Source organism: Malania oleifera, chromosome 6, assembly GCF_029873635.1.
Source record: "Malania oleifera isolate guangnan ecotype guangnan chromosome 6, ASM2987363v1, whole genome shotgun sequence".
NCBI lineage: Eukaryota > Viridiplantae > Streptophyta > Magnoliopsida > Santalales > Ximeniaceae > Malania > Malania oleifera.
The window spans coordinates 70,878,665-70,895,791 of record NC_080422.1 but is presented as its reverse complement, the minus strand read 5'-3'; the positions used below and the strand labels follow the sequence as shown (position 1 = coordinate 70,895,791).

The window sequence follows — 17,127 nt, the reverse complement described above, 5'->3', positions numbered from 1 at the left end:
ACTCATTTATTTGTCTCACACACGACCAGATATAGCATATGCAGTGAGTGTAATTAGTCAGTTTATGCATAGCCCGAAGGAAGTTCATTTACAAGCAGCCCATAGAGTATCTCAAGGGAACACAAGGGAAAGGTATCATGTTCAGAAGAAATGGAGGATTGGTACTTGAGGCATACATTGATGCTGATTTTGCTGGATCAATTGTTGATAGAAAATCAACCTCAGGATATTGCACCTTTCTTGGTGGGAATCTTGTGACATGGAGAAGTAAAAAACAAAGTGTGGTAGCTCGGTCGAGTGTAGAGGCTGAATTCTGGGCAATGGCTCAAGGTGTGTGTGAACTATTTTGGCTGAAGATCATCCTTGAAGATTTGAAGATTAAGTGGGATGGCCCTATGAGACTTTATTGTGACAACAAATCTGCAATCAGCATAGCTCATAACCCAGTACAACATGACCGAACGAAGCACATTGAAGTTGACAGACACTTTATCAAAGAAAAGTTGGAGAGTGGGTTGATTTGTACACCTTACGTGTCTACACATGGTCAACTTGCTGATGTCCTTACCAAAGGGTTGAGTAGCTCTGTTTTCCAAACTATTGTTTCCAAGCTAGGAATGGAGAATACCTATTCACCAGCTTGAGGGGGAGTGTGGGAAAACTGTGTATAATTAGTTAGCTATTTTAGGATATTCTTTTAATAACAGATTGTATCCTTAGAATTAGGCCTAAACAACTAAGTTTCCTATTCTGTTAGGGTGTCCCATAAATCATGGGATTTGATTTATTAATTTACTTTTTAGGAATGCTAGGATTGTTGTATATATTCACATGTAATGTTCAGATCAATACATAACTCTTCAATTTTTGACACAGTCAGTGCTAGAAAATAGAACAAGAGAGAGATAGTGAAGGGAGAAGTTTGGGCAGAGAGAGTATGTGGAGGTACCAGCTGACTCTAATGTAGATTAATAGCTTCTGACTTGAATACTCTTAATGTGCTAAATGGTAATCTTGGTCATGACAACAGGTCATATGGTGGTCAGGCAGATAAAACTCATAAAAGGTATGTCATCGGTCTTGCAAAAACATTGAGATTTACAAGAAGAAAGGTAGGTAAGTGGAAAAGAAAGAGTGAAACTTGTGCAATTGGTCCCCAAGTTTCATAGACACTCACACTTAGGAGAGAACGCAATCGGGCCATTAGGAGAGATTATAAAGCTGAAAATTCTTTTGTTTTTTATATTCTGTATCACTATGACTATGTAGACTCCTAGGCATGGCGACCAAGGAAACATAGAAACAGAAGGCTCAAAAAATTGGTGAACGAGAGAAGTGGAAAGAGGGATGAAGTCGTAAGACTAAAAATAAAGCTGTTTTGTGTTTATTCAAGGATTAGAGTTATCAAGATTTACCTAACAGCTTAAAACAGAAAATAAGCCCAATATATTTAGACCCAATGCTAAAAGCCCATATAAAAATTATGGAATTAACCCTACTTAATAAGATAAAATGGGCAACTTACTAGCATAAAGCCATATAGGAAACCTAAAAATAGGCTGACTGGTAACTGAATTGAAATAGCAAAGGTCTTAGGGCCCAACATAGTGTGTAGATCATAATTCTGCGCTTCAGTCATTTGAGCTCGTCTCTTCTTGAACTTCTTGTGCTTCTGTCTCTAATTCCGTTCTTTCTAATACATGAAATTTGTATAAATTTCTTGCCTCAAAAACAATATTTTTCTCATCCATCTAATTTGATTACTTTGTGGACCTTTTTAATTATATATAATATTTGTAGCTTTTTCCTAGTATATTAGTTTGGACTGATTTTTTTCAACTTGTTCTAATATGTGAAATATCCCATTATTATCCACAAAATACTCCACTTATAATTGTATATTAAGTTTTAGATTGGTTACAGGTTCTAGGCAGCTCTGACTTGAAGATGGAAGTTGAGGTTCCAGTGGATTAAAACAACTGTAATCATTAAAGCTAACTCCATGTTTGGGAGCTTGGACTTGGATTTGTAAGTACTGCATTTCATTCAAATCCATACAAACACAAATCCGAGAATTGAGATATGTGTTCCCAACACAACTTTTCCAACAAATGTGCACAAGCAACTGGCCTTTTGTGTTTTTCATAGGTACCTCTTGGGAATGTGTACTCTTTTCTGATTCTGGCATTGTGGCATTGTGCTTGCTTCTTGTAGATCAAGCATCTGCTAGGTATCTATTTTGGCATAACAAAAAAATTGAAACTTACCGATTACTGTAATGCATTGGGGAATACTTGTTCCTTCAAAAACACTATGCTGGTTTTGAATTGTAGGCAAATTTTGCAGTCAAAGTGTCATTGAATTTCCATGTGACAGTTAATACTTGAATTTCATTTATATTTTAAATTCCTGAACTTCATCACAGATCTTCTCTTTCAATGCAGTTTCAGGAGGGGCTTGAATCTGGGCCTTCGCCAGATGATATTTCCATGCTCCTTTACTGGAAATGTACTGTGGTCAAGCAAACATTGGTGGTGGGACTGTAAGGCATCTTGCCCATAAAAATGGTAGTTTGATATGCCTTAAAAGCCTGGTTGTTTAAAAGGTCAAAACATTAAATACACATTTTATTCACATGCGTTTTGACTTGATTCAACTTTGCTCACATGGCTTAAGCACTTTTTTAACAACTAGCTGCTACGCCCTAGTCTCTTTTGGCATCGTCAAACCCTGTTACTGACTTCTGTGTGTAAATTCCTTTAGGTGGGTTAAGTGTAAACTTTTTTAAAACAAAATACAGTAATGTTTTTTGAGGATTGGCAAAAAGATGGAGATGATATTTCAGAAATTTCATAAATCTCTCCTAAAGTTTGACAAAAATACACCGGCACACTTTATATCTTCTCTCGGAGTTTGAGGGTAAATTGGTGGAGTTATAACTAATCCAAAAATTAAATGTTCAACGAGGTTTTTGATTTTTAAAACGTTGAGAGGGTTGCCTTTTTATGGGAGGGTTATGAAAATTTTGAATTCTAAAAGACAACTAAACTTAGGTTCAATATTTTTCATACCTAAACATAGTTAAACTTTGCCAAGTTACATGGGGTGACATGCACCTAGTTCGATCCTTCGTTTTTTTTTCCTAGTGTCACATGACTTTGCATGCATAATTAGTTATTTTTCATTATTTCTAAATGCTAATTTTACAAATTTGATCTATTTACAAGTTTTACAAACATTGGATATATAAGTAGTTTAATAAGATAATTTTAATTTTACAACATTTTTTATGACTCATTATTTACACAGTTCTAGTATTTTTAGGAGGTGATGGTGTAACACATAATTAATGTGCGACCACAACTAGCTGGCGCTAAAGAAATTCCCCTTGTCAGCCTCTGTTTTGTGTCTTATATTTTTGAAAAGGATAATGAAAAATTAAGAAGATAATGAAAATTTTTAGAAGTTGTTTATAAATCAAGAAATAATTTATTAAATTACTTTTATATCTATAATTTGTAAGTATGGTCAAGGTCTTAAATTTTGATTTCGACTCAAATTTCAAAGCTCCAAAAGGATGGAAATTTTGATTTCGATTTTGATTTGAAAAAATAATGGAAATAAGTAGTAAAACATGAAATTCTTTTGTAAAATTTTAGAAATGATTAATAGACATGATAATGTAAGTTTTTGGACTAATATATTATAAGTAAATACATCTATGTTATGTTTGAGATGGAGGAGTTGTAATATAATATTTTGTATCAAACATATTTGTAAGATAATGTCCATTAAACATATTTAGTGAATCAGTTAATACAAATGAAATTTATAAATCATTTAAATATTATTTATTATACAAATAATGATAATTTAGACATGAATAATTAAATAAAATGTTGTTGTAAGTTTACTTTTTTATATAATTTCAAAAGCACTTGTAATAATCTTTTATTTCGATAAAAATAAATAAAATAAATCAAGAGAGAAATTTCATTCTACTCCTAAATTTTTCATTTGCATTTTGGGGTGTTAGAGAACTTATCTTTAAAATCTAGGTGTGAAGGAGATAGAGTTAAGAGGATCCTATACTGGTTTTGGAACTGTTCACAGAGATGATGTGGGATTGGACGCAAACTAATACTTCCCCTCGAGTCCATGGGTGGAAATGAGGTGAGGAGAAGTCTAACCCACGGAGGAGTTAAGTAGCCTAAGGCCTAGCTCTGATATTATGTTAGAGAACTCATCCTTAAAATCTAGGTGTCAAGGAGAGAGAGTTAAAAGGATCTTATACTGGCTTTGGAATTGCTCACAGAGATGATGTGGGATCGGATGCACACTAATATAAGGAAATTTCATTGCATAGTTTAAATTTTGACAAGTTTCACTAAAATTTTGAGATTTTAATAAATTTCGGATGATTCGTTGAGATTTCGACAGAAATTATGGAAGATGGAAATCGACAGAAATTATGGAAGATGGAAATAGTGTCCGCAAGGAGTTGATGAAGTTGAATAATTCATATAGCCTACCTAGCTACAAATGATCGATCTCTCCATTTTGCGTTGAAGATCGAACATAAACTCCATATTAATTGTATCCCGATGAGTAATTAACTATGCCACCAATCATTTTATAATACAAGAACATATTTAGATGGAATTCTACTATTTTTAGAAATTAGAACCTAATTTGTAGATATCAACCATGACTCAGAGTCAAGAGACGCGTACGTGCTCCTGCAAGCATCGTCATCATCTGTACTGATACAGAGGAACCATGAAATTTATTTTATGGCGCGGGGGTGAGCTAATCGGAAAACTCATCATCTGACAATGCCGTTCTTAACTGCTTTTTGCAGACCATTGATGAACATTGAATGCGCGATTGGTGTGGTAAGATGGTTTCGCCATTAATGTGATGAAATGGGAAGAAGGATTTTGAACGCGGTTCGATGGAGAAGGAGAGCGCGCAAAATGTTCGAAGCTGCGCATTAAGTAATCTTTGGGGCCCCGCGAGCTGGATGGTCGGTGTATGAACAATGTCGACTACAAAAAAAAAAAGGAAATAGTTATTTTTGTTTATTTTAAAATTTACAAAAAAATGAATTTTATACTTAAAAAAAATATATTTTAAAGATTTGAATTTTAGAAAATATTAAGTTTGAGGATGAAAATGATTTGGATCCTTTTCTTTTTTAAAGTGGTTTGGGATTAAAATAAGTTTTAAGTGATAATCTATTATGCAAATATTTCATAAGTTATAAGTGCAATTGGTATGAATTTAAGAGAAAATATTTGGTACCAAATTGAAATAGGTAAACATATTAATGTCTTGATTCGTACCCAATAAATCAATAGATGTTTGACGCATATTAAATAAGGATACTTAATATTTCCTAAAATTTTAACTATCGTAACAGAGTACAAGTTTTGTTTTTTTGTTTTTAAACTAATCAATTAATTTTCATATGGGTATCATATGATTAATAGTTTTATTTATTTTCAGAAATGCGTCAAAACATGCATATAATAATTTTATTTTATAGAAATATATATATTATCTTCTATTCCTGATTGAAGATTATAATTTCCAATTAAGAAATTAGCAGCTGTGAAGGGTATTATTTGTATCATTTTTGTGCAGCTGTTGGAATAATGATGGTGATCACTCATTCAAGGCAGTTTCCTAATAAATTAAAATGTAGTCGCTTAGCCAAGACATTCGACATTCGACTAATTAAGACGAGCCACGTGTCGCTTAGTCATTTTAAAGATTAAATAGAGAATTGTGTAGACCGGGCGTGAGACAAATATCGTCGCACTGAAATAATCAAAATATGGAACTGCCACAATTAATTTCCCAACAATGCTGAATAAAATGAAGTTGGAATATAATGTAATGAAAATTTGAAGAATGTTAATTAAACATGTTATCTAATTCGTTAACTAGACAATGTTTAAAATGTTGTTTGATTTTTTAATTAGAAAATATTAAAATACTAGTAGCATAAATATTGATTAAATTATTTAATTAAAAAATTAAAATATATTAATTAAAAAGTTAGTTTATTAACATAATTTAATAGTTATATATATTATTTTCATTACATATTATGACATGTTAATTATATACTAAATTTAATAATATTATTATGACAAATTCACATAAAACTTGTTATAAAAGTAACCATCAAACACCATTTATTTTATAAATACTTATGGTCAGTACTTATTTTTAAATACAACTAAATAGTACTTATGATTTTCAATACTATTTCGTTCAATACTTGTTATGAATATTTTTTTATACGAGTATTTTTTTTTCAAAAAAATTACTTTTTCACAAGTGATTCTAAATGACCTTCCATCTCGTACCTATATATATATATATATATATATATATATATATATATATATATATATATATAAAGATGAAAACTAAAAAATAGATATTTGTTCTTGTCCCATGAATTAATGTTATATTTCATTTGCTGAATAAAATGAGGTTGGAATATAATATAATGAAAATTTAAAGAAATTAAATAAAAACATAGTAAAATTTCCATTTTATTGGAAGTATCTAAATCATACAACAACAACAACAAAATCAAACCTTAGTCCCATTAAGTGAGGTTGGTTATATGAATCATTTTCCGTCAATTTATGCGAACCATTTCTTTTGATAAATTCAAGGATATTAAGTCTTTACTCACTATCTTCTTTCAAATTATTTTAAGTCTACCCCTATCCATTTTACTGTCCCCCACAATAATTAAATCACTCTTCCTTACAGGTGCACTATAAGACTTACGTTACAAGTGTCCATATCATCTGAGTCGTCTCTCCCTTATCTTATATTTTATAGGAGTTGTACTTAACTTATTACGAATATGTTTATTTTTTAATTTATCTTTCAATGTTATATCACTTATCTATCTAAACATTTTTGTTTCGGTAACTTTTACTTTTTGGATATTATATTTTTTTGTCGCCCAACATTTGGATCGATATAACATAAAGTGTCTAAATCATGAATATAAATATATAAAGTATGAAATAATATAAATATGTAAAGTATGAAAGAGAGTCTTTCTCTTTTGCTACATAATCATGAGTGTTTTTTTTTTAATTAAATTAAGTTGACCCACCAACACGCCCAGGGCGCCCTCTCCGCCCAACCACTCCACTGTTTACAAGTGGAACGGTCGGTGGCAGCCCCACCCCTCCCCACGCCATGCCACTAAAAATATAGCCGTTGAAATCGCCATGATAACTACTTTTTAAATTTTAATGAGGCTTCCACCTTGCCTGCAAACAATGACAGTAATAATAATAATAGAAATAGTAAAATAGTTTTTTGATTATTTTAAAATGTTAATAATCTTAATAAGTTAGTAAGAATCTCCCCTTTTAATAAGGCACTTTAAGGCTCAAAATCTATTATAGAGCATGTATTTCATGCTTTGCACTAAATTTTTTTTTTGTTTTTAAATATTTTATAATTAATTTTACTATTAAATTGGAGTAACTAGTAAAAACACGTGAGTAGTCATAAATGACATTATTTGAGGAATTTAATTTTCTGTTCGTAATAAACTAAGCCAACATTGACAGATTATTTAAGAATTTAATTTATTAATGAAAAATTACCGTGTTTCTTTTCAATTAGAGATAATTTTTATTTAAATTTAAGGAATTCTAGGTGAATGTTTAAGTGAAGTCCCAAAATACCCTTTATTATTTAATTTAGTAGAACACAAAATTGGGGGGGGGGGGTAATTTTGAGAATCTAGTTTAATTTATTAATGTTTAGCTAATAAATAAATAAATCAATAAATTCACACTTCTTAAAAAGCCACATGTAACTCTCCCATATCTCTTCATTAGTTAGTTTCCTATTACATCTCTTAGCTAGTAATCAAAACAAACCTTATTTGGATTTCTTTTCAAAATTAGTAAATTTTTTTTAATAGAAATAAATAAACAAGTAAAAGCACAGACCAAGCGTGCGAAAGCAAATAAGGAAGGCCAAAAAAGGTTATTGAGTAAAATCCAGAAGGGATAAAAATCAATGATGGTGACTGCCTTCTTGTCTGGCCTGTGAAAAACGACATCGTTTTGGGTCGTTTCCTTTCTGAACGGAAAAACGGCGTCATGCCGGTTGCCCTTAGGATGCGGTCTCCTTCTGTTTGCGAACACCTCGAACCCAATATTTCCTCCCTGTCTTAAAGACAACGCGAGTATCGTCAACAAAAAAACAAGATTGATTGATTTGGGTTCTTCTTGTTACCTTTGTATTTATCCATTCTTCATGGACGCTCTCCTCTGGACCCCTCTGTAATTAATGACCGTTGTTAGACCTTAGAAATAATCTTCAAATCCCCAGCTTTTGCTTTTTGTTTTTTTTTTTTTGTTTTCTCAAGGGTGTAGTTGAATTGGATTGGTTTGAATCCACAGTCTTGTTTGTGGGCTCTAGTTCTTTTGGGTGTTCTTGCAGCAGGCATTGCTTGATTTCTAATTTTCATTTGGTTGAGTGTGAATTTGGGTTTCTTCAAGATGACGGGGGAGTTGATGATTGAAAACACATTGATTTTTGTTTTTCATCTGAGGGTTGTTTTTGACAGTGATTGATTTATGTCACGATGGCTTTCTTCCCAACTGGGTCTTGCTCCGATGATCAACTCGGATCTTTCTGCATTATTCCTGGTAAAGTTCACTCTACCTTGTTGGTTCCTCGCAAGAGTTCTTAAATTTTACGACACAGTTTGGAGAATTTTGCACTGCAATATGGAACATTTTAGCTTCAACATTTAATGATACATATTTCTTTTTGTTCCTTGAGGATTCAACATGCAATTCATGACTATTTTGAGGATTGGATGACTGTTGCCTGTGTGTGCGCTTTCTTTCTTTCTTTCTTTCAACATGCAATTCATGACTATTTTGAGGACTGGATGACTATTGCCTGTGTGTGCGCTTTCTTTCTTTCTTTCTTCTTTCTTCTTTCTTCTTTTGAGGTTGTGTGTTTTTTTTTTTTGAATCCACATTACTATACAGTTGTTTTCTTCTCTTTCACTCCTTCCCTTTTTTTTTCTATCTTATCTTATAAACCTGTATTTATATCAACAATTCATTGTGGTTAGAACTAAATCTTATTACTGCTTTTGCTTCCAGTTAGATGTGCAACTGTGGCACCCAAAAGTAGTGAATATGTGGGGATGTCTGGAACTGAGATTGCAGCTCTAAAAGAAGCACTTCGTGCGCAACAACAGCTTCTGCATAAACTATACTTCGAACTCGATGAGGAAAGAGAGGCCTCGGCTACTGCAACCAGTGAAGCTCTATCCATGATCTTACGTCTACAAGAAGAAAAAGCTGCAGTGAAGATGGAAGCAGATCAATATAAGAGAATGGCAGAGGAAAAGATGTTCTATGCTGAGGAATGTCTAGCAGCTTTTGAAGATCTAATGTATCAGAAGGAATTGGAAACTGCATCTCTTGAGTTTCAAATCCAAGCTTATAGGTACAAACTCTTAAGCATGGGTTGTAGCGATTTGGTTGCTGGTGAAAAAATGTTCTCAGAGAACCTTTTGTTGCAAAGAAACGATGCTCTTGTTGGGGATGACTTTAGAAGGAATAATTCTTTGCCTATGGCGCAACTCCAAGATCTTCACTGCAATTCCATTGAAAGAGAAAGCTCTGCAGCTCCAGTGGGGGATTCACTTTCAATGACAGTGGAGGAAAACCTGGGTAGGGAATTCAATGCTCAAGGCTTTGATGTGGGAATGAAATTAGAGAACTTTGCAGTTGGTCCTTCTAATTCGTACTGGGAACAGATCAAGAAGTTAGATGGCACAGTGAAAGATATATTAGAGAGAAAAGATTCTAAAAATGGAGACAAGTCTGTGAATTTCAAGGGAGGGTTGTGGTCTGGTTCATTACATTCTCAAGTGCCAGATCAAGTTAAGCATCCTCGAAATTATCTGGAAAGTCAGGCATTTGGAAATGCCACTTGTTCCTTGAGTGTGATTGATTTTCTTGAAGTTGCTCAAGTTCATCAGAATCACAGGCAAATGCAGAAGAAAGAACAGAGTGAACTGGGTGCAGAAGGTGAGAAAAGGCAGAGAAAGCCAGATTCAATCCTGCAGAAAACTATTGAATGTAATCTTAGTAATGAAACTGATTTGGTAAAGAAAATGTTTTCATGTGCAGATCAGGAGTCCAAATTTTATAAACCAAGTGATGGGGTTGCTGTTGACTTCCGTTTTGCTCTTGTTCGCCCTGCAATTGGTGTTGCTGAATTTCAACCAGATTTTCTACAGCTCGGTAAGAGAATGAAGCAATTTGAGGATGATAGAAAAGCTACGAGGCCAGGAGCTAGGCATGGATGGGAAGAAGGGAAATTGTTAAAGGAAAAACATGAGTTACCCTTACTATCTGTCATGGAGGTAACACCATTTCTCTAATTTTCTGTATTCTCTCTTTCTCTCTCTCTCTCTCTCTGGATTAAATTTTTGACTGTGAGGACCTCTGAACGTTGGTGTTTCATGGCCTGCTAAGAAGGCATGTCAAACCGCTGATTTATTCTATGTCACCTTGTATTTGAAGCTCCAACTTGAATGTTTCCGTGGGCAGGCAATGTTACACTTTTGGCTCTAATCCAGCTATCAAATTGGAACTGCATCAGACAACAGCATCGTTGGTTGAACTTCCATCCATCCTTGGTTGTAGATATAAATGTTGCTGCTATTTTCAATCCTCTGAGCTACGTGCATCATACAAAGATTGTGCAGTGTGTGTGTCTGGTTGTTTTGGAGGAATTGTGATGTTTGAAACATATTTCAGTCTTGGTTTGAATATTTTTAACTTAATAGTATACTGTGTATAAATTGCATTCTGTAAATAAAACACTGCATCGAAGTGTGCTTCATAGGGTTTGTATTATAAATATTTTCATATAGTTCTCTCTTATGAAATTAAGAATATTGTAACAATTAATGTAGAGAAGTGCTTTTTTCTTCTTTGGAAACTTGCTTGTGCTCCCCAATTATCATCTTAGTATCAATAGTTTGGTTTGGTAACTTTTGAGTGTCAAGTTGGGATACTATTGTAAATTAATTCTCTTAAGTAGTCTTATAGTTAAGAATTAGAAAAACAGATATATTGACTTACTGGATTTGACATCAGGACATGTATATTTACTGATGTTATGTTTGGGAGCATTTGTTTGTGCCTTGGATTTAGGGTTGTGTGAAACTTGCCAAAATTCAACACAATTTTGTGTTGCACTTTTGTCCAAATCCACAAAGTCCAAATCCAAAGCTCAAAATCCATGCAGAACACTGGGTTAGTGTCTTCAAATTCCTTGCTAGTTCAAATCACATTGAGATGTAGCAGCCAACTAATAAATAATGAAAAGCTAAGAAGATGTAGAGGAAAGAATCCAGTGGAGTTGTTGATTTCTGCCCCTTTTAAATATGGAAATGCATTTTGTGCCTCAGCCTTCAATGTTTGAAGCACAATTGAGAACAAAAATTTTTACTGGGGCGTAAGAAAGCCTTCACAGGTGCTAACTTTGGGGGGGGGGGGGGGGGGATGTAAGAATAATTGTCATGGAGACAGATGTTACGAGTGTAAGTTGACTTCTTGCAATGGGAGGATATTTGTCCCAAACCCAGCTCAGTGTGCCACTGAGCCAAAACAATTTAAGCCTTGTTCTGCTGGACTGGTATGGTAGGTTCAATATGGAGATAATTTAGACTGGAACAACATTCATATTATTCCTGCGAGCCCTTTGCTGTGCTGCTGCTAGGTCTTCCAATCTTTCGGATCCCACCTCTGAACGTTTAACGAGAGCACTTATTCTAGGGTTGTGTGGTGTGTAATAACAAAGGGAGTGAAAAGCGTGCGTATTCTGGTATTTGGGATTCACATTCACCTATGTAAAAATTATACAAGAGATCCCATGAATGACATGAAGAGTGTTACTTTAGACTCCTTTTTCTTTCAGAAAGCCACACTTAATTTCCCTTGTCTTGGGATTGAACCTCCACCAAATCTCAAGCAGAGAAAATGATGTGATGAAGTTTAAGGATTAAATCAGGAATTTGCATGAATGCTAGATGGATTCCTTTGCATTCTAGCTAATTTGTGGCAGGCAAAGAAGCGGGATTTCCTGCAATGATTCAAATTTTAATTACATTAAAGTTTGGAAATGGATGTAATCTGTTAAACGAAAAATCTTTTTGTTGTTGCTATGAACTTAGCTTAAAAATATTCTACTCAAACCTTTAAAAAAGCTATGCTAGCAAGAATTAAAAGCAATGATGCAGCAAAAGCTTTAAACTTTTAAAGCTATACTAGTAAATTGACTCCCGGGGATGATCATTACTCAAGTTTTTGGAGTCAGGTTCTGTGGCCACAATAGAAATGAAAATGACGCTGGTACTACTGGCTAGAATTCAGTATATGGAATATTGGAATGTAAATGTTGTAATATGAATACAGTGATTTCTGAGAACTCTCCCCTCACAACTTTTGGACTGAAAATAGCAAGCTGAAAATGAACTTGATAAAACAGCAAAACTGTTTCTGTGGAGGATCAAGCCAAATTGTCCAAGTGTTTCTGCATCATGTGTACACAGCGTTTGTTTTACAGTGATCCAACCGAGTCCCGACCTCCATATAATTAGTCCAAGATTTGAATTTTTTTTTTAGGTTTGGCTGTTCTCAAATTAGTGGCAACGAATTATTATCCAAGGCTGCTAGAACTACTCCAGCATGCTACACACTTCCATTTGGAGTCCATGGCCAGTGAGCAGGCTCTTGTGTTGATAAATTGAAAAACTAAAAAGATTTTTTTTTTTGAAGAATTGCAAAAATAGTTTTGGAATGCCACCAATGGTGATAGCATATGCAATGGCAAACTTAGGATGTAAAATTTATTTGGGCCACGATAGTAGTCTGGGAATAAATTGGGAATGTTGTGGATGCGAAAGCTAGTGCGGATTAAAAGTTTTTTTTTTTAATCAAAGAAGGGTGACACCTCCATTTATTTATTGATAAACCCTCACTTTTGGCAGATGAATACCGTGGTTACAAGACAATCAAAGACAGAAACAAAAGACAAAACTTTAAAGGTCTCCAAAAAAAAAAAAAAAAAAAAAACCACCAACATCCAGCCAAAACAGGATTACAAGACCAAGCAAAATAAAACAAAACAAGGACCTACAAAACAAATCTCACGCAACAAAACAAACAAAAGATAAATAACATAAAGCATAAACCAAAACTAACAGGAAATCAACTAAACATAGCTCATATAAACCGTACCCATTTTCTCCAGTTTATACAACCCATTGATAACTTTAGGAGTTGACTACTATTTGTAAATAAACTATTCCTCCCCATAGCATCTTGACGAGCCAAAGCATCTGCCACTTTGTTCCCTTCTCTATACCAATGCTTTATCGAAAAGTCTACTCCCTCCAATAAACCAATCAGCTGCTCCCAAAAATCCCATAAATACCACAAGGAGTACCTACTAGATCTTATCCAATTTACAACAATATTCGAATCACATTCAATATCAATACTAGTATGGTCCAAATGTTTGCAAGTCTTTATTCCCTCCAACATAACTCTCAATTCAGCTTCATTATTTGAACAAGAACCAAAATATTTTAAAAAATCAAAAACAAAAGAACCTGTATGGTCTCTAAGGATGCCACCACCACCTGCCGGCCTTGGGTTCCCCAAGCTACTCTCATCCAAATTTAGTTTCAACCTCCCTTGCCCTGGTTTTAGCCATCTCACACATTGCATTGTTTTAATTCTTTTATTCACAATTTGCACTTCTAGATTCTGCAATATCCGAAAGTCAGCATCCTTTAACTGAGTCATTCCTGTCATGTTCCTGCTCAAACCCCCACCCAATACTTAATGGACAACCACACATCTGTACTACTCTCCAATTTCCCTTCCATTCTTGCCACACATCTCCTTCTCCACAGCCTCCAAACAACTAAACAAGGAATCAAACCTATAAAAGATCCCAATTGATAAAACCTGGAAGCTCTATTAACCACATTGGACTCTTTCTTTCCAACTTTGTTGTCTAAGGAAAGGAAACTAGTGCGGATTAAAAGTTAAATGCATGTTAACTTGATATATGAAAAATCTTCTACTGCTATTCTATAGCCTTTTGCCAAGTTTTCAGATAATTTTTACAAATTGTTTGGAATATTGTGGTATGGATGATTAACTATTCACTGTCTTATTTATATTATAACTGTAGGAAAATCAATCTTGAAAATAGGATGCAAAAAAATGAAATTAAGAAAACTTATTGGTTAAGGCATACATAACATTGCTTATAGGGAATATTTCGTCCCTCTAATATGGTTTAGAAGGCTTGTTGACATCTACCCTAGCATATAATATCCCTTCTATTGTATTTGTATGTGTGACTCTTATATTTAGGGCTAATAAATGGAAGATGAAAAGCATATGGGTTGAATTCTTGAAGAGTGCAGCTGTGACTCGTCGATGAGTGTCTTGTTCTCGTCGACGAGTAGATATCGAGAGGCTAGAAATTGCAAAGTCTCTGAGATACCTAGAGTATAAAATCAGACTCGTTGACGAGTGGTCATACTAGTCAACAAGTGGTATTCTCTCTCTTCGCAGAGTGTTCCCTGTTCTTCGTCGACGAGTGCTCTTGGGCTGAGAATAATTCAAATTTTTGAATTGGGAACGTTGGGATGATTGGTATTTGGAGGGAAACCTCTGAGGGTTTTTAATAGGTCTTTCTGGGCATATTTTTGTATATATATATATCATTGTATGAAATGTTATTGTAAATTTCAATTTCATAGTGAATATTGGTCGAAACCCGAAGGAACTAACAAAGATACGAAATTCTCCCATGGATATAGGCATTACCAAACCACGTATATTCTCGTGTTGTTACTCTTTACTTTTTTTCAGATTTACTGGTTTGTATGAATTTGTGTCTTGTGCTTCTTCAGTGCTTTAATTTAATTTATTACGCGTGTACCTATACTCGATTTCCAAAACAATTTGTCTCACTTTTGTATCATGGCGTTGTATTTCTTTCTGCAAGTTTGATGTCGTAAAATTCAATGTAACCGGGAATTTTGGTTTGTGGCAGAGGAGAGTTAAGTATATACTCGTGCAACAAGGATGTGAAGACTCTCATGGGTTTCAACTGGATAATACAGATGAGGCAATTTTGGGTAAATTTGCAGGCAAAGCCGTTTCTACAATACACTTGTGTTTGGGCCGATAACGTTTCTCTATCATTGATGGAGGAGATTCTCCAGCAGCTTATGGTGAAAGTTTAGAAAGTTGGTACATGTCTAAATCACATCTTTAATAAACTTTTACTTAAGTAGTGAATTTATTGGCTTAACGATGGTTTAAGGATCAAGCTTAAAATCAACATATTAAGGCTTTTACTCAAATCATAAGTGATTTGATGCGTATTGATTTTTTTTTTATGAAGATAATAAGGCGTTGATGTACTAACTCCTTTCCAGCCACTTATGAAAATTTAGCTACCACACTGGGAAAGAATCTCTAATCTAGAAGAGTGACGAGTGCCTTATTGATTTCATCAGAAAAGAGGAAAAAAGGCTTAAATATGTGATGAATGAGACTGACTTGTGTGAAAGTAAACAATGAGCGTGGCAAAGGAAATTTAAACATGATTGGTCAGAAATCTCGTATCATCCGAAGAATAAAAAGGATATCCGGGTTATAAAAGCGCTAAAAAGGGGCATGTTAAAATTGAGTGCCGGATTGGAAGAAAAGGAAATGTTGACAAGCAATGAGGGTCTTCAAAATTCCCAGAGAATGTGGTTCTAGAAGGAGATTCAGTTTAAACCAGACATTTGACCACATATTTACCTTGTAACAACCCTTGGTAAATTGAAATCGTCGACGTTTTCGCTGAGCTTCTAAACCGTCGCAGTTTTGTCCTCAACCAAACCATACCACAAAATAATCGACCGTTTTCTGAGACTCTTCCTCAAACTCGACGGTTTGATACTGCAGCCAAACCAATTCTTCTTTCTTGCTAGTTTTTAATTGTAATAGTTCCGGGTCTTACATCCTTCATTCCTAGAATTTCATCCTTGAAATTTGCTAACTCAACTCTTACCTCTTATTTGAAATCACTGGCATGTTTACCCGATTGTAGAAAGAGTCGAGGCCACCCACATAGCGGCCCCATCCCGATTATTAATTAACCTCTCACTTATGGTGGAGGAATACCAGTGGTTACGTATACAGCGCTGGAGATTACAAATGTTAAATCAAAATTCTCCCCAAAACCATTAAGACTCAACGAAAAATAAAAAGATTGTTATTAAAAAAATACTATACAACCCAATATAAAAACCATTTAACCTTAATTATCAATCACATTTATCTATTTAAGAATACTAGGCCTTGCGGAGGACATCTGTGAACGTTGGGCTCATGGCCTGCTAAGAAGGGCATGTCAACCGCTATTTATTCTTATGTCACCTTGTATTTGAAGCTCCAAATGAATGTTTTCCTTGGAGGGGCAGGAAATGTTACCTTTTGGCGCTAATACAGCTATCAAATTGGAATGCTATCAGACAACAGATCGTTGGTGAACTTCCATCCATTCTGGTTGTAGATATAACGTTGCTGCTATTTTAATCCTAGAGTACGGCTATTACAAAGATTGTGCAGTGTTGTGTTGGTTGTTTTGGAGGAATTGTGATGTTCGCCACATATTCCCAGTTTGGTTTGAATATTTTTTAACTATAGTATACTGTGTATAAATGCATTATGTAAATAAAACACTGCATCGAAGTGTGCTTCATAGGTTGTATTTACAAATATTTTCATATAGGTCTCTCTTATGAATTAAGAATATTGGAACAAGTAATGTAGAGACGTGCTTTTCGTCTTTGGAAACTTGCTGGTGTCCCCCAAAATCATCTTAGTATCAAAGTTTGTTTGGTACCTTTGGTGTCAAGTGGGTACTATTGTAAATTTAATTCTCCTTAAGTCAGTCTTTATAGTTAAGGAAGTAGAAAACAGATATATTGGCTTACTGGATTTGACATCAGGA

The 17,127-nt window shown here is 34.3% G+C and overlaps 2 protein-coding genes across 3 annotated transcripts in view; both read left to right on the top strand.

Moving 5' to 3' along the window:
• LOC131157816 (uncharacterized) overlaps positions 1–2,656 on the top strand; it is a 30,252-nt gene extending 27,596 nt beyond the window's left edge. Inside the window, exons 6-7 of one of the 2 annotated variants that reach the window (XR_009137320.1) lie at positions 1,924–2,028; positions 2,445–2,656. Coding sequence is in view for 1 of the 2 variants with exons in the window: in XM_058112214.1 (XP_057968197.1) it covers positions 1,924–1,974 (51 nt within the window). In the remaining variant the exon portion in view is untranslated. Of the gene's footprint in view, positions 1–1,923; positions 2,425–2,444 lie in introns of those variants that run through there. The other variant, XM_058112214.1, reaches the window with a different exon arrangement.
• A 5,482-nt stretch (positions 2,657–8,138) lies between these two features.
• Positions 8,139–11,032, top strand: LOC131157815 (uncharacterized). The gene is made up of 4 exons (XM_058112212.1): positions 8,139–8,708; positions 9,177–10,112; positions 10,215–10,450; positions 10,638–11,032. Exons 1-4 carry the CDS (start codon positions 8,645–8,647, stop codon positions 10,659–10,661), a joined length of 1,260 nt encoding a protein of 419 aa, XP_057968195.1. The 5' UTR covers positions 8,139–8,644; the 3' UTR covers positions 10,662–11,032.
• Positions 11,033–17,127: the final 6,095 nt, after the last annotated feature.

Excerpts from the sequence above, each read along its gene's own strand:
- LOC131157815 (XM_058112212.1), top strand. The coding sequence starts at position 8,645 with ATGGCTTTCTTCCCAACTGGGTCTTGCTCCGATGATCAACTCGGATCT. Across the intron at positions 8,709-9,176 it reads ATCTTTCTGCATTATTCCTG|TTAGATGTGCAACTGTGGCA; the intron begins GTAAAGTTCACT and ends TTTTGCTTCCAG. Across the intron at positions 10,451-10,637 it reads CCTTACTATCTGTCATGGAG|GCAATGTTACACTTTTGGCT; the intron begins GTAACACCATTT and ends TTCCGTGGGCAG.